The sequence below is a fragment of the Myxocyprinus asiaticus genome, chromosome 28, assembly GCF_019703515.2.
Source record: "Myxocyprinus asiaticus isolate MX2 ecotype Aquarium Trade chromosome 28, UBuf_Myxa_2, whole genome shotgun sequence".
Lineage (NCBI taxonomy): Eukaryota > Metazoa > Chordata > Actinopteri > Cypriniformes > Catostomidae > Myxocyprinus > Myxocyprinus asiaticus.
The window spans coordinates 26,828,325-26,847,944 of record NC_059371.1 but is presented as its reverse complement, the minus strand read 5'-3'; the positions used below and the strand labels follow the sequence as shown (position 1 = coordinate 26,847,944).

At 37.5% G+C, this 19,620-nt stretch overlaps 1 protein-coding gene across 1 annotated transcript; it reads left to right on the top strand.

The window, feature by feature from the left end:
- Positions 1–11,051: 11,051 nt before the first annotated feature.
- Positions 11,052–14,380, top strand: neurod4 (neuronal differentiation 4). The gene is made up of 2 exons (XM_051660357.1): positions 11,052–11,229; positions 12,592–14,380. The coding sequence occupies exon 2, from the start codon at positions 12,598–12,600 to the stop codon at positions 13,651–13,653; it is 1,056 nt and encodes a 351-aa protein (XP_051516317.1). The 5' UTR covers positions 11,052–11,229; positions 12,592–12,597; the 3' UTR covers positions 13,654–14,380.
- The last annotated feature ends 5,240 nt before the right edge of the window (positions 14,381–19,620 follow it).

Sequence of the window (19,620 nt, the reverse complement as noted above, 5' to 3'; positions counted from 1 at the left end):
TTCCTATCTGGAAATACTATTACTCTGACCCTCCATCTCCTTATCATTTTTCTCTCGCTGTTTCCGACATATACCAGCATTATTATATTTTTTTCTACATTAACATCTCTTTTACTTTTACTATGTTTTGCTAGAGTAGCCTACTAATTGGATAATTTATGAAGTGACTATTTGTCTGAAATCATGAATACAGTCCATGCTTCATAATCTAAACTTTCTATTGACAAACATTAGAATGTAGACAGAAAATATATTAGCACATTATAGAGTTTTTCATTTACTGTTACAAATATCTCATAACTTTTGAGAATTATGCAGGCTAGGTGTTTTGAATGTAACATCGGCTTGAGTGTTATTTTAAATATTATTGTATTCCAAATGTTAATATTGATTACAGTGTTCGGAATGTCTGAGTGATGGGTTTATAAAAGAAACAACAAAAGGCAAAGATTGCATCTCAATGCATTGTAATCGCCTGTTCATTAACCAATCAGCACTGGGTTTGAGCGTGACAGCATGGATGCAAAATTGGGACTACAACCACTAGATGTCAGCATTGCCCAAAATACAACCTCAATGTACCAGACTAACATCTAATCACTGCCACTAATAAAATTACTACATTAGGCTAAATAAATGAAGAAATCTTATCATGATCATTTTGGCTCAACCTAACGTTGAATTACCTAAAACTAATATCACAGAGCTAATCTGAAACTTCAACTGAAGTGAGTTCAACTCGTTCTAAAGTGGTTTCAAATGTAGCCTATTTCTCCCTCGGAATGCCAAAACAAGGGCCTGTATAATGTCATGGCTAAACACTTTTAAAACCTAATCTTAAATAGGCTAAAGCCAATATTATAGTCCAAATTCAAGCACACGTCACTAAAATGTGCAAACATATTTTTGAAATACACTTTGACTGGTAACCCTGACAAGTTGCAAATATTGTATATGCTACTTGCACTTCAATTAAGTAATATAAGTATTCACCTCTCAAAATATTATAAAGTGTAAGCGACATTTTCAGATAGAACTTAAGTAATTGTTGACTGACAACACAACACCTCTAGCACGTCAAAGTAGTCCAGATAAATGTATTTAGTGCACTTTGTATTTTTAAGGAAGACGTCGAATAATCAATGTTATCCGCCCCTTAATAGATTTTCCGTACAATCCATCGCGCGCTCAATGGGCCTTGAAATCACCGTTTATCCGTCTCGAGCGCCAGAACAATGGTGACACAGGACCCCCAACGCGCGACCAACGGCACACTACATTAATTAATTAATGTAAAATTTGGCCATCAATACAAATGGTCGTCAGACTTCAAAATTTTGACACATAGTCAATGGCTCAAATGTCTCAACCTAAAAAATATTTGTGTAACCACTGGTAACCTCACGTGCCCGTCTGCCGGGTGAACATCAAATCTTAGACCCGATTAAAGAGATGAATTTCTGGGCCTCACGTTTCTCTAAATCTTTAAAGACTATTTATCAGCAACCAATTAATGTTAAAAATAACAAAAATCTGTATTCTTTGCCTTCTACTTCTTTGTTGTTGATTCTACATTGAATTAATACTTAGGCCTAACAATACCTCTCTAAAAGTTTTGCAGCATGACACCAAAGTCAAACTATCAATCTTTGGGTGAAAGGTCTTCAAAACACCTCCTTTTACCCCACATACCCAGAATTGATCAATGGTGGCTGATTTTCCAATTGGAAAAGTAAACTTCTCTCTATTTTGCCTTGCTCTTTTCAGGCCTTTGGTGTAAAGAAATTGAATTATGGTGAATTAGGCAAAATGAATCAATTGTTCCTCAGAGGTTCCCCCAGAATGTGTAATAGAATTATAGCAACTGCCCCACCTAACATCTCACAAAATCCCCGGACCATGCCAAATCATCAAACCATCTGATTTATTTTTAATGGTATTACACCCCTCTCTCGGTAGTGTCATGGTAATAACTGTGGCTCCTCCAGCTGCCTCAATATCACATTAGCCAAGCTTAATATTGACTGTGTTGGGCACACGAAACAATAAACCTAGAAGACTGGCAGCTTAGAGCCGCCCAGCCAATCGGAAAGCCCTGCTGTTGGCTGGAGGGGTGTTAACTAAAGCTCTGAAGTTGCTTTTGCCCCAGAGGAGCAGTTCAATCAATGGGATGCTTAATGCCGGGGTACCCGCACAGACCCGCACCTTTCAGTTCCAGGCATCCCTCAACAAGCCCAAGCTGACGAGAAACCATGAAACCTGATGCAACTTGACTCCTTTTATTATGCCTTTCAGTCTTTCATGCAGCAAAAAAAAAAACAATAATTTCTCATCTCATTTAATCAGAAGCCTTAATATTTTCCAGCTGGCTTCTGTTTCTGCATCAAAAAATCTGTATAAAAGTCGAGAAATGCTTCAAAAAAACAAGATAAAACAACAACAACAATAAATTAGACTAATTTAAATGTGTAAAATTGGCATCTCACAAATGCATGCTGCAAATTATCTTGAAGCTGTGGGAAAATAAGATAAATAGCTACATTTTTAACCCCTTTAGGAAAACCATACAGGATTACATTTTCAAGGAAAATTGAATATTGAATTTTTGCATGGGAGTGTGTTGAACAAAATAGATTGAAGTTAAATTATTTTATGTACAACTAAATTTACAAAATTTAAATTAAACCACTTATCACCTTTGTGTGTCATATTGCTGCAAACCGCAGTGGGAATCAGACTATACCACTTGTGGGCAACATGCACCTGATCACACACAAGTCATGGCCTTCTGCCAAACACACAAAAATGTTTTAATTTGTTGAAATGAAACCTTGCGAATCTGCTCATTAATTACAGAATGCCAGTTTCAGGTGTCATGATACTTATGAATCTTCTAATGATTGAGTTTGTTGGAGAGGGTAGAATAAGGAATGGGCAAAATCTGCCTATTGTGTTTGGGCATACTGATTATGGCCTTTGATTAGTATATGGGAGCAATCTATTCAACTCCCTCCCATCCTCCCTCCCTCCATCCTTCCCAGTAACAGCCCCTAGGGGTATGCCCATGTCCCAAAGGACAGCCAGCAAAGCAGATGGATCCCCCCTCCCCCTCTATCTCGCCTCTAACAGTTCACCCCAACAGGGTTGGGGTTCAGGAAGAGGATGGACTGTCATTGGGTGAGCTCTTCATTTTGTAAAATGTAGTTTGAGATGAATTCTCTAACCACCATAATTGGAACTGTAAGTGATTGTTTTGGCCTCCTTCAAATTGTTCACTTTCAGCTTTAATAGCCAGTATGATCCACAAATTCCCCAACAGGACGACTGCATTAGGAATTTGCTCTACTTCCAAGAGAGTGCTAGAAAAATTACAAGAGGTGTTGCATGGACACTTTCCAGCCATCATATCTATAGCAGAGCAGTTGAACAGCCAAGAGAGGGGTTGCAGGTGGCATATTGTGTAAATGGGCAATTTTATGCTTCCAATTATGCAGTGGGCACTTGATATAATGTGGGGTTGATTTACACAAACTGGTAGACTGGCTTTTATTGCCAGCCCTATCTCTGAGGTCACTGCGTTCTCCCCCCATTCACTCCTCACTGGCCCTGATAACAGAGTTCTTTGTGAAGAGTTCTTTATACTCTGCTGATGAAGGGAGTAATGCTAAGGTTAAAAGTGCATACCCATATAACTCAGCCGCTCTTTTCCCCAGTGCCGGAGAGCAGGACTTAGTTAGGCTGTTCGTCTGTCCCTCAGGATTCAGCCCAGAGAACTTCTGTATTCAGCTCCAGTAAGCAGCAAATAAAGTCGGAGCTTTGGGATTACCTTTACAACACATATCTCTTAAAACACACTCTTTCTTTCTCTCCCTCTGTCTCTCTCTCTCTATTATTTTCTCAAGGGGATACAATTCAGTTTTCAGTGTATTTTTGACAAGTTTGGAATGTCATTGAATGGATGGTTCTGTAATAATTTACTCACCCTCATGTTGTTTCACACACCTTATAATAGAGACATTAAGCAACATCTCCAGCTCCAGACCAACAGTTTTTAACTGTAACTCCTCCAAGAGCTTTCAAGCTACAAACACCAAACTTGGTACAGACCCCTGGTCTTTTCTAACTTATCGGAATTACGATTTTTGCACAGCGGATGATCAAATCTTTGAAAAAAATAAATAGACCTACATTGACGGAATGTTCAAACGAGCCAAAACTCTCAAATTCTAACAGTCAAAGATTGAAATGTAAACAAACCCACAAAAGGTTTAAGGCCTTTAGGTTTATCTGAAAATGCATGGATTTTGCTATACGTTTAGGTCTCTCATCCACACTAGAAAAACTTTTTCCTGAAAACACAGATTTCATATAAACGCATCTATCTATCTTCAGGCTTTATCAAGCCAACATCAAAATTTGTCTTGACAAACTTTACCTATCTAGATATTAATATTATTATCATTTTTTTCTTCATTCAAAGTCTATTCTACCAACTGTGCATTATTAATTTTACAAATGAGTTTTGAGGAGGATGTTTAGGCTACTTAATGTGCTCACTTTGTTTTATCTTTTGTAAAACATAACATTTACTTTCCTAATCTGTCACGTAGCATCACATATGGCATAGTAGACGTGACAACATTGGGGTTATGGTTACGGCCGCTCCCCAGTTTCTCTGTTGTGTGGAACATAAAGAGAGATGTCAGGAAGAATGTTAGCCTTAGTCACCATTCACTTTCATTGGATCTATTTTCCAAGAAAATAAATGGTGACTGAGGTAAACATTCTGCATAATTTCTCCCTTTGTGTTCCACTTAAGAAAGATTGTCTAAGGGGTTTTGAAAAACATGAGGGTGAGTAAGTGATCACAGAATTTTCATTTCTGGGAGAAATATCCCTTTAAATCAGGGAGAAAAAATTAAACATGTACACAAAAAGTTAATATAAGCACGACTAACTTTAAAAGTTTCTTTGGTTGTTTGTTTTTAACAACAGGCAAAAAAGCCATTAAGTCCAAATTTTCATCAAAGTTTTCCCCAACAACCCAGCCCCCGTCACCCAAACACACTCCTGCTTTTATAATTATTACAAGGGGCTCAGCTTTCAGGAGACATGGAGGGAGCATGTGTGCATGGTTTTAATTCCTATTGTATTCGTTCAATCTCAGTCTAAGCGAGTGTGTCTGTGTCTGAGCTCAGGAGAGGGAGTGAGAGAGAGAAAGACAGAAACAAGGACCCATCTGTCAGAGAGGCAGACGAATCCCCCCTTCCCACTCCAAACAGGTCCCTTGGGACTGCAGAAAAGGATAACTCACTTGTGGCAATAGTTGTGGGTGTGTGGGGTTTTTTGGCACAGAGAAGTACTCTCAACCAGGAACTACAAAAGCATCACAACAACCAGAGTAAACAACTGGAAAGTAATTGTTGGTGTGTTGTAGGATGGCGAGAATGCATCGTACTAACTTGTGTTGATGTGTTGACAGGGGGCGGATGCGCTTGATTATGGTCTGTTTTTAAATGACCCGTCAGTTTCATGATGAAGATTTGCTGACTTTTTTGCGTATCAGACTAAATATGAAACTGAGTAGGCCTATAGATAATTTATCTGGGATCTATATATTGAAAAAAGGGTCCAAATAGTGAATAGTTGTTCTTTAATCTAAATCCTTGGGACTGTAGAGGGGGATGGGGGAGTGGAGTTGCCACTCCTAACAATGAAATGGGTCATGGGAGTTCTGTGTGCTGTTCCAATTGATATAATTTGAACTCTAAACTGTCTCAACAGGAGGTTGTCTACAGAGTATACTACTGGTCTCGTGGCTTTGTATTCATACATTTTCCATAATGGCCTTTAAGGCCGACTGCATGAATGCTTTAAAAAGCACTCATGAAAACATCAGCATTGAGATCAGATGGCAAAAAGAGAAAATGGTCTTTTGTGGTTGTTGTGTTCACTTCTGGTTGAGGTGGACTAGAAACTGCAGCAGGCCTCGGTCTCTAAGTTAGCTGTCCATTATTACGGGCACAAGGGAGGAGAGTTTGGGCTCAGCACAGGAATTCCCAATACAGGTTGCAGGTGTGACACAGCATTGTGAAACACTCCTGGGATGTAAGTTTGCGGAGAAGCAGGGTTACCTTGGGATCTTTGGGGAAGCATGACACACTTACTAGGTGCAGGGGCGTAGATTCCGGGGGGATGGGGGAATTATTTATACCATGATCAATGGAAACATGTAAATGCTTCACGCTGCAACCCCCTCAATATTCAAGCCAAAACTATGCCCTTGACTAGGTGCACGTAACACTGATGCACATGTGATCCCTGGTACATAGTGGACAGCACCATTCCTGATGCATATGCCTGAACACTTGAGCATGTAATTTACCCTGTCTAGGAGCCACACAGCATGTCTGAAGGCCACTTTTTAGAAACATAGAAGTTACAGCAATAAAAAGCAAATACATTTTCTCTGTGACTGGAAGATGACCCTGTGCTTCATTTAGAGCCATTCAGAAAGTGTTAAGAAGTGAATTTTCAAGCTTTTGATATAACTTAATTATGTTTCTCTCTTAAATCATATTACACTAACCTTTTTCCATCAAGTTAATTATGATTGATTGGAAATTCATTGTTGACTGTCACCATAGCAAAGGCTTTCTATCTTCATCAGAGCGTAGGTTTGCTATCTTCACATCACTTCGGGAGTTCTATGCATCCAAGCGGAAGATCTTCCTCCCTTTGTGTGAGAGGAAAGAAGCATCGTCTGAGCGAACTAGTGGTATGGATATTGTCCTATTATACTGATTGTGTTGTCGCACGAGAGATTATGTTGGGCAGGCGACTGGCGCGTGAGCTCTGGTGAAGCAGACGCATCACTTAAGCCCATTTGTTCATTTATCAATCACCAGTGACTTAAAAGTTCTTTAAACTTTGCCAAGTAAATCCCTGTACCAATTAGCCGGAAATGTGTAACTTGGTGGTCCACTGTTGGAAAAAAAAAAAAAAAAAAAAGCAAAGGCTTAACACACAGAAATATAACAACTATGCTTATTAAATCTGAAGGAGCAACACAACATCAGATTTTAAGAATGGCTAGTTAAAAAAATAAAAATAATAATAATTCAGACTAAGAGGCCAATGTATTTTTTATGTAAAATCTGAATAGGGAACATCGGAGCTAAAGGCCCTTGGCATAAAAGGCCCTTTTTGATTTTGATAAATAACAACAAAAACTACCACATCAATTTCTTAAGCACCTGTTTGTCACTTTGCACTGCAAAACTTTTCCTGGTTCATGAGGTCATTGCATGCAATGTCTAAAGATTGATTTTGAGGTCATTTGATTTTACATTTCTATTTTTAAAATGCTGCAAATTTATGTAGCTAATGAAAATACCTCTAATTATCACATTTATTTTGAAACAAAATGCTTATTTGTCATTTTCAATAACTGTCCAAAAAGTGAAAGTACAGTATTTGGGGTAAAAGCCCCCGCTGTTGCATGGGCTAAAGGCCCCTATATCAGTTTTTCTTAAGTGGGAGGAATTTATTTATTATGAAGTATGTTCAAATTGGGCTCACATTGACTGATACAATCACTGTGGAGATTAATTTGTTCGTAGAGATGTTATGAAATGCCAAATGTGATTGAAATGAACAAAATGCATATTTATTCAATAAATATTCAATAAAAAGAAATGAATTTTTGTTCAATCTTGATACACTTTGTGACCAGTTAAAAGCACATTTTCCTAAACTGGTGCCTTTTGCCATGCTGTACCCTATCAGTGTTTCTGTTTAAAAATTGGTATCACTTTATAATCTTTAAATAACATAAGAAACATCATATAATTCTTACAGTTTTCCTCAATCGCTTTGGCTCGTGTTTTGAAACAGTCTTAACATGCTCTAAACTGTAAGTGCAATAGCCACAACTGTTTTATGGGACATCACAACTCTATTGCATGTCTGTAAAATGTAGTAACTCACCCAAAACATTTAATTCATGCTTCAAAACCTAGTTATAGTGTCAGTAAATTGGTCAGTGCCACCAAAATGAAAAAATAAAATAAAATATTGTCATTGTGTGAGCTGTACTGGTCAAAATGTTTAGATGTTTTTTCACCATGGCAGTCAACCCTGGAAATGTTTGTTATATACAAATTTCATTTTTATTCTACTTTTTTATTGATACTGACTGCTTACTGTACTATACAAGAATGCCAGTTTTGTCTAGCTGAATGCTATTGTGTATCACACTGAGCTTTTTAGATACAGATGTCAACTGTAGGTAAAAGTTTACTGGGAAAAGTCAATACTGTACAATACTGTAGTACACAGAAAAAGGATATGCACATTTGTTTGTATACAGTAAATTTATTTTTGTAGCAATGTGTTACATGTAAACAGAAAATTCACATTTGCATGTCCATTTTTATACATTTCTTACATGTAAAATCATGTATAGTGAACAGAAAATTGCCACAAAATGACATCCATGCAAAAAAAAAAAAAAAAAAAAAGAAAAAAGAAAAAAAGAAATGGCAATAATGAAAACACATTCCATGTCATAGATGTTTATGGAATATACATGTATGTCTGACAGATTTTGATAACTGAATGGATAATTTTGCATGTGATGGCTCACACGATGAAAAAATGTTTAGAAGTTGTGAAGAGTATGACAATTTCACTGAGAATCAACTCATCAGTTTTGATCAGCAAGCCATGTGCATTTAGTTATTGTGCAAACTGTAGACAATTGTACTTACTCTTTTGCACACATGTGCCAAAACACATGCAATTTGCTTAAATGAATAAGAAATTCAAATCTGGTGTGAACAAGAAACTAATTGTTCAGAGATTTAAACACTGTTTTGAAAATAATAATAATAATAATAATAATTATTATAATTCGAGAATTGAGCCAAAGCAATTGAAAAAAACTGTAATAAATTATAGGATAGTTCTAACTATAGATTAGGCCTCTAGATTAAAGTTTCATGATATTTCTAACTATTTTCTAGTGAATTATGTGATCTTCTACACATTATAATGTAATAATGTTTGCTAATGTTCCTAATGAGAGTTATCATAAAGCGTGAGCTCACTGTCTAGGGCACAGATGTGCACACTTGGCGTGTACAATGGGATCAGTGTGAGGACACGTGTGACCTGAAGCCCCGCAATCAATAGCGCACAACTATACAATAGAGCCCCTACTGTGGTACGAACACATCTTATGAAGCCCCATTCCGCTAAATAAAGTCAAACTTCGTTAGTCAATAAAACAGGGCAAAATGTCATAAATAGTGAAAATATGTGTAGAAAATAAGTGCTATTTGCTGAGATCATCTAGTGGCTTCATTTATTTAACTTTTGATTTATCTGAGCAATTACTTTTAGCCTACAATTACTAAAGGTGCTTCATAAATAGAGTTTATTATGATATATTTTTTGAATTATTACAGGTATAAATATCCTTATAGACCAAAAGCAGGCGCAAGAGTGAGCAAGCTCCACATTTAGACACCCTCAGGCACAGCATGCATGGTTGAACAACTTATCTCGGCGAAACAAAACCGTTCTGGCTCGATTAATCCAGCAGTTATTGAGCGTTATGTTTTGGTGGGCTGAGGGGCGCTAATGAGCGGACGAAGCGAATGAATGAAACTGGTGAACAACACACACACCTGCTCACACCGCACCAAGCTGTCACAATCGTTTACTGGGACGCGCGCGCGTCTTTGTAGACTAGACTACTGTAATAAGAGTTAAGACCAACGTTTGACCTCGCCATAAACCAAATAGGGCTCAGGGGTATTAATCCAGCACTGAGCGGGCTGAATTGGGGCAGAAAAGTACGTTAGCTCATGAAAAAAAATCGGAGAGGGATATTTGTATAGCTTCCCAATGATAGGCTAGTTTTCAACTTGGAACAATGCAGGAAGCAACAGCATTACAATAGTAGCCTACGTTACATAAGACAGTGAACGAAAGTAATAGGCTATGTATGTTGACCATAGCTAAACATATATGTGGAGATAAGCCTTCATTTATGACTAACCATTTAAAAAGTAGTTTATGTATTCAGGACAACTTCTGTCTATTTCGACCTTATTCAGAGTAGCACCATATTTAATTTTGACGGGAATGAAAGCGAGGTTGTGAGGGATAGATTTACGGTGTCTGCAATGCTATTGTCCTTGGGATGTTAAACGTTCAGCTAACGAAACATAAAAAATAAATAAAAAAATAATAAAAATAAAAATAAATAAATAAATAAATAAATAAATAAATAAATAAATAATAATAATAATAATAATAATAATAATAATAATAATAAATAAATAAATAAATAAAATAAAAAAACTCAAGAAAACACGAATGGTAGCCAGAACATTAGATGTGATTTAAGATTTATGCATTTTAAGTTCATGACAAAATTCCATCATACTGAAATGAGTAATCTTTTATAAAAGAAAATTTAAAAAAACGTAACTATACAATTTACGTTTTTTTTTTTTTTTTTTTTTTTAGATGGTTCAACATTAGCTTACTTAACTATTTTTTTATGGATTTTTGTTATGAAATTGAAATGTGTAGGATAAATCTTAATTTTCTTTTTTGAGTGTAACATTGAAGAGACTGACTGTCCCTCACAGCCTCGTTTTCATTCCCGTCAAAAACATAAATACAGCTCTACTCTGAATAAGGTCTATATGGGCTACTAGTAGAACATTTGCAATCTTCTTCCTTCTGACACATGACAAATGAACGGAAGAGCCTCTCATCTGTTCACCTTGCAATATTTATAAGGTTAACATAAATGGGAAGTTGCATCGTTCCCTCCACTCAAATGCGAACACGCTCACACACAAAGCCTGGAGGATCAATGCATGCACTTAAAGTCGTGAAACTTTTGGCCACGAGCGCGCCACGCGCGTTCGGATCAGCTGGAGGGGTGGGGTGCGCGTGGGCGGAGCTTGCGAGCATCTCTAGAAAGTCAAAGCCGGGAATCAGTGCGCTTCAGATGAGACACGAGACGCGCTCTGATGCATCAATGGAGAGCTAAAAAAACCGCATGAGCGCACGATCAGCGGGGAATCTGGAACTTCTTTTTCCTGTTTCTTTTTACAGTATTTCTTTTGAACATTTTGACGGTGCGTGCAGAAATTCAGACCACTTATTTCAAGTTTTATTGAAGTGACGCAAGGTGCTAGTTAACAGGTAGGTCACTGTTGTTGACATCTGATCTTCAATGCTTATTTCTTTTGGCTATATATCTGTTTTGACGGTTATTTCCAATACACCAGCTTTAAAAGCAATTTAGCTTAATCCAAGTAAAAAAAAAAAAAAATTGTATATAGGAAAACTTTATAATCATTTTAAAAGAGTGTTTTGTATATGGAATTCTTATTTATTTAGGCTTTTTCTACGAAATTTAAATGTAAAAAAAAATATTTGTGCGATTTAGGTAAATATCATCTTTGCTATTAATTTTATGATTAATATTTTTTTAATCAAAGATTGTTAACGAGAAATAGAATACAATATTGTATAATATAATATAATATAATATAATATAATATAATATGCATGTGCATGTATTATAAAAATAATATTATATTAAACAGTCAGAATGAAAAGCATTGTCTCTAAGCCTTAGTAGACAATGCATGCCGGGTCATGAATAGTCCTACATATAATTTAATTCAGTCGAAATGTGGTAGTGCATTGCATTCATTACTACTACTACTACAAACTTTTATGTTCTGCTTCTAAATGAATGACACGCACCAATGCAAAACTACAGATCTGTTTTAAATTGGACAATAGAATGTGACTTTTAAGACAATTAGAAGCATTTTGCTTAAAGATGGTTCTAAATATTTATAAGAATGTAAATAGAAGAATAACGGAAGAGTGTTCGCTAACGGAAGAATAGAGACAGTCAGGCAGACAATTCAAAATGTTACAAACATTAATGTTTGGAGACAAAGCTGATGTCTTTCGATCAAATCAAATCAAATTCAAAACTGTTCAAGTAGTATTAGTGTGGCTTGGTCCTGTGTTTGTTGATTCCGGTTTACAGGCTCCCCTCAAATTAAATCCGAGCGTTTTATCTGTGGACTAAATCCAGTCGTGTCCCAGATTGACAGCGTCTCCAAAATAACATAATAAGTGCAGTGGTCGGAAATCAAAGGGGTTTAGATAGAAAGTATTTGCCAATAGATCGCGCAGTAAAACTGAGAGAAGAAATGGAATTCTAGAGCTGTAAGCTATATAATAATCATCATCACAATAATCGTTCTTTCTGTCAGTCTATGATGAGAGGTTAAACTCGTGTTGCTATTGCTTTCAAAAGCGTATCAGTCAGAGGAGTACTATTAAAGTCCTTGCTCTGAGCTGTCCAGTCTCTAGTGCTGAAATATTTAAAGCGTGAACATCCAAACACTGTTTGTAATGTTTTATTTTAATTGTAGAGGAAAGTGAAATATTATGATAACACTTATTTATAACAGGCTGGATCAGGCTTTCATTTTAATACCCTTTTTTTGTGAATTAACCTCTCATCTCCTGTTCCTTCAGATCACAATGATGACCAAACCTTATGGAAAGCCAGGAGATGTGACTGAGCTGGTCAGCTCCCTTGGATGGATGGAGGAGGACCTCAGCTCACAGGATGGTGACGGGACACCTGAGATAGGAGGTCACTATGCACTGAGTAGGAGCAATCATGGACCTGTGGAACTGGGTAGTGAGGATATGGAGGAAGAGGATGATGAGGATGAAGAAGAGGTTGGTCTTGACGGAGAAAATGCACCCAAGCGGAGAGGTCCTAAAAAGAAGAAAATGACCAAAGCTAGACAGGAACGATTCCGCACGCGCCGCGTCAAGGCCAATGCCAGGGAACGTTCACGCATGCACGGGCTGAATGATGCATTGGACAACTTGCGGCGCGTCATGCCTTGTTACTCAAAGACCCAGAAGCTTTCCAAAATCGAGACTCTGCGGCTGGCCCGCAACTACATCTGGGCGCTCTCCGAGGTTCTGGAGAATGGCCAGTCACCTGAGAGCCATGGCTTTGTGGAGATGCTATGCAAGGGGCTTTCACAACCTACCAGCAACTTAGTGGCTGGCTGCCTACAATTGGGACCTTCAACCATGCTGCTCAACAACCTAGATGAAAAGTGTGGGGTACCAGGAGGTCAGCAGGGTCACCCCATTAGCTATCCCTCACCAGGACTGCCCAGTCCACCCTACGGCTCATTGGAGGCCTCACACTTGCTACATCTGAAGGGCTTCAAGGGGGCTGCTTATGAGAACTCCTCACCCAACGAATGTAGCAATGGCACGCCACCTTACGATGGCCCTCTTACACCACCTCTTAGTATCAGTGGCAACTTCGCCCTGAAGCAGGAGCCTTCACCTCACAAGACAGAGAGAAACTTTACGCCTCACCCAACCCATGCCGTCCATTACCTCTCCTCACACCCCTACCCACCCTCTTCCTTGGCAGGTCTTTCAGCTCCTCAGGGTCACACGCTATTCCCAGGCTCCCGGTACGAGCTTCCTTTAGACATGGCTTTCGAGCCGTTTGCCCCTTCACACATGGTGACATCACAGATGAGCACCATTTACAGTGAATGAACAAATAAGTCTTCCTGACCGCAAGTCTGCCTCCTACTCCTCAGTGTGCCTCCAAGGGCCCAGCACATTCAAGGAGACACTTTGCATGTTTCCTGTCTGATCCCTTAAGAGACCACAGCAATCACTGAGAGAGACATATAGTATCTGAAACGTAACCTACCTGTGGCAATTTAAGAGAAAGAGATGCATATTTTCGTTAATTTATTCTTGTTTTATGTCATGACTGAGTTTGTTACTATTTTAAATGTTATTTTTATTTGTTCTGGAATTTGCATTCTCTGTACATCTGATGTTCTCTTCTTCAAAGAAGATGTTTTGTGCACATGCCATTAACATGCAGCAAATAGACACAAAGACAAATGGGACCTCTTGGCAGGTTGTTGTTTCCTCCAAACAAAACAAAGAAAAGACAATGAAGGAAATGGAACATAAATTTAGCACAATACATTTGCCATTACAAAAGCTTTTTATTTATGACTGTATTTAATATTTATTTTGACGACAGTTGTTCATGTTTTGAAGCAATTTGTCAGCACTGTTTATTGGTTCTTTGGTACACTGCCAGTCACTGCTACCAGTTCTCATAAAGTATCTAATTTATTTATTTAGAATTTTTTCAGTTTAATGTATTTTTTCTCATTCTCCACTATATTTGAAATTTTGCTCAAACATTTGTAAATATTTACTTGTTTCGCACTTATAAGAAAATAAATATTCTTATACAATATGATACCCTTTTGTTTCTTTTTTTAGTGTCATCATTGTTGTTTTGATTTAATGCCGAAATTAATAGTGAAACACGTCAACCAAAAACAATTTTGCCAGCTAGAATTATCAGTGAAATCCGACACTTAAAAAAAACAGTGACTTTAATATTCTAATTTAATTCATAATTTGATGGCTTTGTCATAACAATCAAGTTTTATAATGCAATTTTTTTACTTATTTATTTAATTCAAAGTCTAGCTTCTACATTCTTTTCTTACTGGATTCTGTTATGAATGTTAGGTGGTATGTGAATGAATATTCTGTGGTGAATTAAGTATATATATATATATATATATTGTATATATATATGTATGTATATATACACACATTTATAAATACTCCATATGAAAAAAAAAAAGCATTGCATTAGGCAGAGCTACATTGCACTTTTTGAACTTGAATTACAGTGCAAAAAAAGTTGTTGTAGATGAAAAGGGCAATTAAAAAAATTATAATTACAAATGCCAGATGACTACTGGCCACAAATAATAAACGTTTTAGTCATTAATATTAGTGTTATGATGGAAGCTTTGCAGTCAGTGGAGCATATGGAGCCATGGGAACATATAGCTGTGGAACAGGTGACTGTGTCATGGGATCCCCTTTCACTCTCACGTGCGTTTTCCCAGCCTTTTCATTGCCAAAATGCTTAGGAAAACAACAAAACAGACACAAAGAAAGGCTTCATAAAAGGGAACTATAAGCCCAAGTGTAAAAAATTTATTTTGAATAGTTTTTAAATCTCTGTCACATAGCTCCATAAAATCCTGTGAGTGCACATATTATCAGCCTTTTTCACACAAATCTTTATATCACTGCTGTTGAGTATATTGGGTCATCATTGACTTTAGCTCTGTGTTGATACTGGACAATGCAATACCTGTTCAAATGGACAAACAGGACGATGATGGGATGCAAAGGCTGAAGAGACAAGCCAGAAAACTATTGTGCGTGAAAGTGTGTTTATTGTTGGAAGGATGAGTGCCTCGGAGGCTGTTGTGCCTGAAGTGGACCCCGCCTCATCTATCGCTCCAAAGGTTTGTCTTTTCCAGCCCTGGCAATGCGAGAGAAGTGAAGGAGAAAAAGTGAGTGATTGTTTTAGCGGGCACCACTGGTCTGTTGTAAATGCAGTGTGTTCTTTCTCTTGACCTCTGACCTGTATTGTTGCGAGGCTGCTCGTTTGGAGAGCTGAGACAGCTGGGAGAACTGCAGGGGGTTGATGGACAGCTGGGACCAAATTAGAGAGAGAGAGAGAGAGAGAGAGAGAGAGAGAGAGAGAGAGAGAGAGAGAGAGAGAGAGGGGAAAAGAGAAAGTATTGAGGGTGTAAACCAAAACAGAGGATGTGAACGAGGTCTTTTCTGAAAACCCCCATTCTTGAGTGACCCCCTATTCTCTCTCTTCTTATGGCTCAAGCGGGCATTGGAATGACACATTTCCACACAGAGAGTCATTGAGAGTGGATAAAGACATGGAAGGACACGGGAGTCAAATGCACAGAATGCTTTCAGGCTTTGTTGGGTGTCTATTGCTGTTAGGAACATTGGGTTTGAAAAAAGCAGTGGACTAGATTATAAAAAAATAAATTAAAAAAAGACACTTCAGTGCAAGTCAGAAAATCCCAGAAAATTTAGCAAATTGTACACATAAATTTAAAATAGAAAATGAAAGAATAGCAGAATTACACACCTGTACAAAAATTTAAGGGGAACATACAACAGTGGCCTAGAACTTTTCTCAGCCATTTTATTTTTTTTACTTAGCCAATGACTTTTGAGTTGCTGGTCCCAAGGTGTTTTCAGTGGATATATGAAGTCAGTTCTCAAGTGTCTTAATTTACTTTATCATTCAAAACCTCTTTCAGACTTCTTTTTGTGAATTATTTTGCTTGAAATACTTCTAAATATTTTTGGGGTCATTATATGAAAAAGGCAAACTAAGCAAGTTACAGTCCTTATAAAGCTATGCAGTTTGGTACCCAAGTGCAAAAGAACAGCCTATGTGAAATGTTTTAAGAGCGCCATTAACATTGTTCATTGCCAAAAGCAGCCGTTTGGGCAGAACTCAGCAGGGTTGGATTCAGGGAACTATTTTTGTGTTGGCAGCTGTTGTCGACACAATCATTTAAAAACAGAAGAGAAGGCACAGAAGAGGTTTGTGGTACAAAAAATTTAATAAAGAGAGGGGTGCAAAGACTGTGTGCACCGTGGAGCTTTCCCATAGGGCAGATGGTCATAACTGTGAATTTGTGCAACAGCAAATACTCATGCAAGGTTTACGTAATAAAAAGAAGTCTAGAATATTAGAATCTAAGTACAATGCATTCAAGATTCACAGATTTCTTCTGAGCAATGCAAATCTTATTCTAATCCTGCCTAACATCTGATTGTTTTTGATGATTTTAAATCCGGTCTGACCCACATTAAATTATAAGACAGACGACAGCCTTACTATAAAATGTATAAAGCTCTAATAAGTATTTGGACACTTAAGTTGCACTTAAATATATGAATGTCATTGCATTAAATATCAAACCAATTGGCATTCATTTAAAATAAATAAATAATAATAATCAAGCACAACAATCTTCACACATTTCAAGCAAAAGAATTCATAAAAAGAAGTTTGTTAGAATTTAAATAATAAAAAATAACAATTAGCATTTAAGACAAAAAGAGCTTCACTCTTTCCATGTATATGTGTGTGTGCAAGTGTGCAGGCACAAGAAGGAGAGAGAGAGAGAGAGAGAGAGAGAGAGAGAGAGCTCTGTGGTCATAAGAACAGGTACTTTTCAATGCAGAAATAATGCAAAAGCAAATAATGATGGATTAAAATAGCCACAACAGAAATGACAAAATCATATCCATCTGTGTGTTTATTTGTAGTGCACTCTCTGACTGGAAGGTGCATTCTGTACCATGCAGCAACATTTTGCATACTGTGACATAAACAATTCTCAATATTTGTACTCATTGACACATTTTTAAAGGTATACAATTTTAACCAGCATATCGATGTATAAGCTAAATCTCAGAACAGTACACAAACTTTTTGACCAATGAGGGGACAGTTTGCTCACATGTGACTTTTTTAACACAGTTTTGGTCAATTTTGAAATAATACCTTGTGAAAGCGAACGGAACCATGAAGAAAATGCAACATTGATACTATTTTAGCCCCTGTTTCGGAATAAATTAAGCAACCTACAGGTCTGAAAATGCCCTAAATCATTCTATAACAATTGTTTATGCCAATTGAATGATACTCCTGTTATTTCGACGGGCTCCATGTGACAGGGAATCAGAGAGAGAGTTGCGGGGAGTTGGTATGCTTTTCATCACTCCACCATTATTAATCAGCTAGTGTGTTATACCTCTGACTGAAGAGTGAGAGATCTCAGCCAAGCAATATGCATGTGGGACACCATCGGCCAAAAAAATCGAATTGTTTGGAATTTGCTAGTGTGATGCTGGCTTAAGGTGCAACTGTATGATGGTCGTTTTATAATACTTTCTGTGGCTGTTGTAGCACTAGAACATCTTCAGTTACTGCAAGAGATAGTTAGATGCAAACCAGGCCTCTGCAGTGTGGAGTTGTGATATTTTTTTTTAAGCGAGTTTGAGAGGAGTGGATGATGGGACATTAAAGTGCAGTCTGAAACCTTTTTCACTCCTCTCTTGCTTTTTTTTTTTTTTTTTTTTTTGTCTCTCTGGCAGTAATCCACAAGCCAAACAACACAGGTTCCTACAAAATGAAAGGTCCTGATCCATAGGGGGGAGATGGGGGATAAAGCATTGTGATTAAGATTGTATTAATGGGGCCATAGGAGGCTGGAAGGCTTTAATCAGTGTCTGTGCTGCCATAATCCCCTGCCTTTAAGCTTCAGCTAACACTGTGATCCTCCTCCTCATGAGTCACATCACACACACTTGCACAAACACACTGGATGGGCCAGAGAAGCATGAGGTCAAGGTACAGAGTTGGAGCACAATGAAACTGATAGGTGGTGTGTACTCAAACGCAGCTGGATGAGGAAACAGGGATAAGGAGGATGAAGGAGTATGAGGTTTGGAAAAAGACAGCTACATGGACAAAAAATGCTGAGTCGGCACGGCAGCCTGGATAAAGGAGGAAGAAAGGAATGAGCGGAGTCTGGAATATATATAAAGGATTCAAAATAATGTTGCATGGCCATAAAAATCCCCCAGCCCATTCTCATGTCAAGACAAATTAATTAGTAAGAGATGGTGAAATCGTAAGAAATCGTACGAGTTGGCTTGTACGAAAATGTATGACTTTACTCGCATAAAGAAAAATAAACGACCAACGAACAATGTTATAACTAATACACTCAGTGTAACCCTTTGCCCAAACCCTAACCATCTTTTTAATACGGAAGAAAGAGAAACATGGGAGTTTTGAACAACGTTCTTACAATTTTTCAAAAGTCTAACCCCTTACCCAAACCCTTAACCAAAGTCTTTTCAGTTCACTTCGCGGCCATCTTTCGTATGCACATGGGGAGCTTTTTTCTTGGTAAATAAGTGGCATGCCAGTGCAGCTCCAATCTACTTGAATGGGGAAAGACCGAAATCTCCAAAATGGTTGGTCAAGATTACAATCAAGATATTCTAAATCAGCAGTAGATTCTGACTACACTCGTTTCATAAATTGCTAAAAAAATGAATTTTCCCGGCTTATATAGCTAATGCGAATGCACGTTCACGAGTTGATTGACAGGCGATGTCTGTATCTAAAAGGTGATTGGCTCTTTTACCTGTAAGTTGGGACTTCCTTTCTACATGCATTGACTGTTGGGCGTTTCAATTTCTCCCATTCATTTTAATAGAAGTGACCCATTTCTGCTAAATAGTCTCTGCCCTTAACATAACCATGATTTTTATAGGAAAATAACTTTTGTAGGAAATGGGAGAAGCATATTACAGATTACTGACATTCATTTGTATTGCAAAAATAAATAACGAGTAACCAAATTTGTTCACTGACGTTTGGTTTCTTACACTAAAATATTGGATAGCTAAAATTTGATGCCTCTATTATTGATTTCAAATTCTGTTGGTTGAATGGTTTGTCTGTTATGGGAATAAAAGTCAAGAATATTACGATTTCGCTAAAAGCATGTGATGGTGTCTTAATCAGACAAGGTTTTAAAGGTGAATGTTAGATAGAGGTTTAAATGA

Bases quoted from the DNA above. Each gene is read 5' to 3' on its own strand.
- neurod4 (XM_051660357.1), top strand. From the start codon at position 12,598: ATGATGACCAAACCTTATGGAAAGCCAGGAGATGTGACTGAGCTGGTC.